General features: G+C 41.6%; 1 protein-coding gene across 1 annotated transcript in view; it reads left to right on the forward strand.

Moving 5' to 3' along the window:
* pak4 (p21 protein (Cdc42/Rac)-activated kinase 4) overlaps positions 1–6161 on the forward strand; it is a 32894-nt gene extending 26733 nt beyond the window's left edge. The window contains exon 11 of the mRNA XM_063907002.1: positions 1964–6161. Coding sequence (XP_063763072.1) covers positions 1964–2119 — 156 coding nt within the window. The 3' untranslated portion in view covers positions 2120–6161. The remainder of the gene's footprint in view (positions 1–1963) is intronic.
* The last annotated feature ends 593 nt before the right edge of the window (positions 6162–6754 follow it).

A 6754-nucleotide genomic window follows, 5' to 3' on the forward strand; every position in this document is an offset into this window, starting at 1 on the left:
TCCATTACTCAAAATGATTTAATATAAAGTCAGACAAGAACTGACACATACATAAATATTGATATTATATATATATACTGTACATACAGTGGGGCAAAAAAGTATTTAGTCAGCCACCAATTGTGCAAGTTCTCCCATTTAAAAAGATGAGAGAGGCCTGTAATTTTCATCATAGGTACACTCAACTATGAGACAGATGAGAAAAACAATGCAGGAAATCACATTGTAGGATTTTTAAAGAATTAATTGGTAAATTCCTCTGTAAAATAAGTATTTGGTCACCTACAAACAAGCAAGATTTCTGGCTCTCACAGACCTGTAACTTCTTCTTTAAGAGGCTCCTCTGTCCTCCACTCGTTACCTGTATTAATGGCACCTTTTTGAACTCGTTATCAGTATAAAAGACACCTGTCCACAACCTCAAACAGTCATACTCCAAACTCCACTATGGCCAAGACCAAAGAGCTGTCAAAGGAGACCAGAGACAAAATTGTAGACCTGCACCAGGCTGGGAAAACTGAATCTGCAATAGGTAAGCAGCTTGGTGTGAAGAAATCAACTGTGGGAGCAATTATTAGAAAATGGAAGACATACAAGACCACTGCTAATCTCCCTCGATCTGGGGCTCCACGCAAGATCTCACCCCGTGGGGTCAAAATGATCACAAGAACGGTGAGCAAAAATCCCAGAACCACACGGGGGGACCTAGTGAATGACCTGCAGAGAGCTGGGACCAAAGTAACAGAGGCTACCATCAGTAACACACTACGCCGCCAGGGACTTAAATCCTGCAGTTCCAGACGTGTCCCCCTGCTTAAGCCAGTACATGTCCAGGCCCGTCTGAAGTTTGCTAGAGGGCATTTGGATGATCCAGAAGAGGATTGGGAGAATGTCATATGGTCAGATGAAACCAAAATAGAACTTTTTGGTAAAAACTCAACTCGTCGTGTTTGGAGGAGAAAGAATGCAGAGTTGCATCCAAAGAACACCATACCTACTGTGAAGCATGGGGGTGGAAACATCAGGCTTTGGGGCTGTTTTTCTGCAAAGGGACCAGGACGACTGATCCGTGTAAAGGAAAGAATGAATGGGGCCATGTATCGTGAGATTTTGAGTGAAAACCTCCTTCCATCAGCAAGGGCACTGAAGATGAAGCGTGGCTGGGTCTTTCAGCATGACAATGATCCCAAACACACCGCCAGGGCAACGAAGGACTGGCTTCGTAAGAAGCATTTCAAGGTCCTGGAGTGGCCTAGCCAGTCTCCAGATCTCAACCCCATAGAAAATCTTTGGAGGGAGTTGAAAGTCCGTGTTGCCCAGTGACAGCCCCAAAACATCACTGCTTTAGAGGAGATCTGCATGGAGGAATGGGCCAAAATACCAGCAACAGTGTGTGAAACCTTGTGAAGACTTACAGAAAACGTTTGACCTCTGTCATTGCCAACAAAGGGTATATAACAAAGTATTGAGATGAACTTTTGTTATTGACCAAATACTTATTTTCCACAATCATTTGAAAATAAATTCATTAAAAATCCTACAATGTGATTTCTGGATTTCTTTTTCTCATTCTGTCTCTCATAGTTGAGGTATACCTATGATAAAAATTACAGGCCTCTCTCATCTTTTTAAATGGGAGAACTTGCACAATTGGTGGCTGACTAAATACTTTTTTGCCCCACTGTACATACAGTATATATATTAAGGTGGTTTCCAGCTAAAAAAAAGTCATTTGTCCTTCTCACCTCAGTCCAAATTCTAGAAAGGAAGTAGAAAAAGGAAGTTATTGTTTGTTTGGTATTTATAGTGTGCACCATCAGGTATCTCTAGAGATATCTTAGCGGTAGTGTACGTGTGGTTGGATTCACAGCTCTATCACTTCTTCGTTTAAACTAAGGCTCCAGGCTGTGTCACAAACACCCGACTGAATCGGATGGCTCTGAATACTTTTTCCTCCTGCCAGGTCTCCCCTCTGCTCAAAGGCTTCCTGGACAAGACGTTAGTGCGGGACCCGGCTCAGAGGTCCTCGGCCAGTGAGCTTCTCAAACACCCGTTCCTGACCAAGGCGGGGCCCCCCTCCTGCATCGTCCCTCTGATGAGGCAGAACCGGATGAGATGAAACCTGTGACACACTCTGGAGGGCAGCGTGTGCAGGTTAAGATGGAACAAAATACTCCTGCACCTAGAGGGGGGCGACAGGGGCCACGGCTGAGAGCTGCAGAGAGTAAACTGGGTGTGCAGGAGTGTTCTTTTTTCCTTATGTGAATCACTGTCAACTGTAGGGGCGTACTCCTTCACCAAGAGGCAATAAGGTGGTGTGTGTGTGTGTGTGTGTGTGTGTGTGTGTGTGTGTGTGTGTGTGTGTGTGTGTGTGTGTGTGTGTGTGTGTGTGTGTGTGTGTGTGTGTGTGTGTGTGTGTGTGTGTGTGTGTGTGTGTGTGTGTGTGTGTGTGTGTGTGTGTGTGTGTGTGTGTGTGTGTGTGTGTGTGTGTGTGTGTGTGTGTGTGTGTGTGTAAACATGTTGGCAACACTGTTAATGACAGTGTTTTAAAGAGTGCCACAAATTGCCTGTCGAGTGATTTGGATCAGATTCCATTTAAACATTTTGTTTTAATGGAAGACCTGGAAAACACCTGTGGCTGTTCTTAATTCTTCCATTTGGACCATACCTGGATTTAAAGTGTGAAGGGGGGGGTTTTGCACACCTATTGAATGCTTTGAAGGAGCCGTGAGCCCATGGCTGATTTCAGGCATTGGCGGGGCGACCTTTTAATCTCAACATTTGACGGTTCTGGAAGATGACTTCTCTCACTTCAAGGACTTCTACCACGGACAGATCCCAGACACTCTCCTCATCACACCCAGAACTTACTACTGAGGGAGGACTTCTTCTGACTCGCACAGACTTTTTAGTAACCATATAAACACTAGCTTTTTGTTGTAAACAAGCAAACATACACTAAGTCAAAAGGTAAACACTGGAGTTGTGGTTTTTTAACAAATGATTTTACTCTTATTTCCTCCTTATTTTCCTGTGTAAGTACAATGAACATAGAGAGATATCAGTTTTGATGTTTTGCTATCTCGTTTTCATGATTGTTTTATTATAATTATTATTATGATTTGTTTCATGGGTTATTTTAGAGAAAGATGTGATGATTTTTGAAGCACTGTCGGCGAGAGATAGAAGCTGCACTCCGGTTGATTCTAGCACTCAGACACTAGACTTCATTTCTACACCCCTGACCAACCTTTACACATTTTATAGGCTTTTCCATTTCCAACTATTTCACCTGAAAGAGGTTTCCTCATGCTCTAATTTTTAGTCAGTCTGCGTTTGTTTGGAGCTGTTTTCATTCTGTGGTTCACATCCTCTGACAGTCGTTGCTCTCCTTTAACAAACGCAGAGCGGCTGCTGATCAGTGCTCTCATCGTGTTATCCTATTCAATCAATTCACAATGATTTCCTAGTTAAGGTATCTGACAGCGTTCTTGAATCACCTCATAGTGCGAGGGCTTTATTTATAAACGGCAAAGGAAACTCTTCTAGTACTCGGCACAGAGAGAGTGTGAAGATATGCTTCTGTTTGCATTTCAGTCTCTGTGCCTCGTGTTCTGTGACAGTGGACCATCGGGCAGATGACAGGAGTACTTAAGGCCCAAAAAGCTTTCATGAAAATCCAATATGAACACTATAGCAACAACTGAAATACAAATGCGCATATGCATGAGCTAAAAGAATAATCAGACCGGGGTCATAGTTCTGCAGCAGTGAAAGGAAACCATCTCTCATGAGGACTTCCAGATCAGTCACTGCAAAATAAATGGTTTTAAATTCCAGCGGGCTGAGGACACTAAACAGAAATGGATTACACTTCAGGTCTGGTTTAATGCCCTGTTTCACACTGTACCTTGTAGCATTGGACTGTCACTTATACAGACGACGGCTTCATTGATAAGGCTCTGCTATAATTCATCCCTCTGAAGGTAGTTGGGCACAGAGATGCACATCCACACATTCTCCTCTCTGGTGCTGTTTCCATTCCTTCTTTGTATTCTGTTGCAACTAAACAGGAGAGGGGGTTCAATTATCAGGATGGCATCGCACACTCGCTGGTGTCATTAGCTACTCCACATAGCCTACATACACTGCGACACATACAGCTGAAGGTATGCACTAATGATAAAGCGCACGTTTAGTGTGCTCATGCCCAATGACTGTGAAGCCTTGTGCAAATAACGATAAAGAGGATGTGTTCCGAGCTAGAACTTGTTTTCTCACAATTTGGATCATTCTTGCAAAGCACAGCAATGATTAGAGAAGTCACTACACCTGAAACCTTAGTGAGACCTCCCTGGCATGTAGCCTGGACTCGTGTCTTCTTGTAGCTTCCACTTCCTGAAACCTGCATTCTTTTTACATGAGCAGGTCTCTGAGCAGGTTGGTTTATCATCTCTTTCCAGTTTGTCACTGAAGAGAAATTCCTGGTAGGTGTTTTGTACCCAGGCCGGATAGCTGTACATTTCAGCTGTTTTTCCGTCGTGTCAATGATTCAGAGAGTAGGAAACCTGCTGCCATGCTTCGTGTTTCTAATGAGAGACGTGATGGCTTAGCTGTGTGGAGTGATGATTGACTGAATTAAGGGTGCTCAAGGGAATTCAGCATGGCATTTGGGATTCTAGGATATGACACTTTCTCATTTTATAACAGCATCTCAAATTAGACCATTAGATCTGGACGTATTGATTCATCACTCAAATTTCAGAGTTTAAATCTGCTGAACGCTGGTAACGGGATCTGGCGAGCTTCCTGCTGTTCTTTTTGAGAGGATGACATATTTATATATTTGACAGCCTATGAGAACCACTGAGACAAAAATTAATCAAATCATTTTGAGAATAAGGTCAAACTGTATATTATGAGGGGGAAAATGTGTATTTTTTGAGAAATAAAGTAATATTTTGCTCACTATTTTTAGATGAAAAAATGAGGTTACTTCAGGAACAAAAAGGATTAGATTTCTATGTTTAATTGTTTGGCTCTGCCTAATTTTCACCTCAATATCTTATTATACTAAGGTACTCATTTGGCACAAAGACACAGACCACTCTGACATTTCTATATATATATATGTTGTCTTTTCCTCATAGTATTTCAATTTAACCTCTAAATATTGAAACTTCTGTCATCAAACATTTCGCCTTTGTTTTCAGATTTCCTACCTTGGCCCTGTGTTATGTTTATGTCCTTTATAGTGTGTTATGCAAGAGTTTTTTTCTGCCTTGTCCCACCTGCTTGTAGGTCAAGGTGTAAACAAACTCTGATATTTCTAAATATTTGTCCTGTTTATCCCATTCAGTCATTTCTCTTTTGATGACCACTGTGAAATTCCTGATGTGTTCTGGTGGATGGTTGGGTAGACTGTAACTACACTTGCACGGCCCAGATTCTACTGCTGTGTTTGTGTTGGAGGGTATGTTTGTGTACATGTTCATGATTTCTTGCCTTAACATTTACAAACACTTCTTGCCGCATGCTGGTGTTGACACTACGACTTTTAGAGACGGAGAGCAGAGACTTCCATGATGCTTCTTGTCATCTCACATATCTGAAAAAATCAAATAATTCGTATCAGAAGTAATGAGAAGATCTTTCTGCTTGATACATCAAAAAAGCTCTCATTGAAATTCCTGCTGAGACCACTCCAGATTTTCTTCTCACCTCCATTTCCAGAGCTTCCAATAGTTTTCATTTACTTCACAAGTAGCCAGCTCAGTGCTGTGTTCAGGGTTCAGTGCCTTGCCTTGCGCCATCTTGACCGCTATTTTCGGGGATTTTACAGTTCCATGAATAGTCTTGCTTGTTGGGAAACCCCCCAGCAACTGGTTTCCATAGCGATAGTGTGGTGACTGAGGCCCATTGACCACTACTGACTGACCAGCCTGCGCTATGAAATATGTGACAAATGGGTAATTGTCATTGACTCGCCTTTCTGTTTGAACGCTGGTGTAGTGCAGTATTGACATATCTTGCCAAACATCCAAATCCAACTGTTCCTGCTCCATCTTGTTCTTGTAAATTTCACTGGTATTGTAAAAAAACATAGACTACACTTTGCAAATTGTGCTTTTTTTTTTTTAATACAGATTTTGTAAAAGTCGTCCATGGTGTTGGATTTCGGTTCTTTTTATTCTGTTCTGAAATGATGTTCTGAACAGAGACCCTGACAGAGGAGGAGCAGTGAAGGTCAATTTATTCTCCACTTAAGAAGCTTTAGAAGTAAAACAATGTCACATATTTAACAGCTCCATGCTCATCACACACTCAAATAGTACACTTTTAAAATGGTGCCTTATGCACTTAATGGGTCCTAACTATGCAGTTTCAGGGTGGATTGCAACCACATTTTGGAATAATGAACAAAAGTAGAAGTACCAGAGTGTAGGAATACTCTGTCACAGTAAAAGTATTCTAAATGTTCCTCCAGTGAAAGTAGAAAGTACTCTCATCTAAATGTACTTAAAGTAGTGACAGTAAAAGTAGTCATTGTCTGATTGGTCCATTTCAGAATAATATCTCTGATATGTTTTATAATTATTGATCATTAAAGTGTTCTCAGAGCTGGTAAAGGTGCAGCTAGTTTGAATGGCTTTGTATACTGCAGGGTAGCTGCTGGATTTACTGCAGGTGAACTAAAGTCTGATTTAAGGGCTGATCATATTTACCATCATTAATCCAGATCTGTAAAGAAACT

Source organism: Eleginops maclovinus, chromosome 18 (assembly GCF_036324505.1).
Source record: "Eleginops maclovinus isolate JMC-PN-2008 ecotype Puerto Natales chromosome 18, JC_Emac_rtc_rv5, whole genome shotgun sequence".
NCBI lineage: Eukaryota > Metazoa > Chordata > Actinopteri > Perciformes > Eleginopidae > Eleginops > Eleginops maclovinus.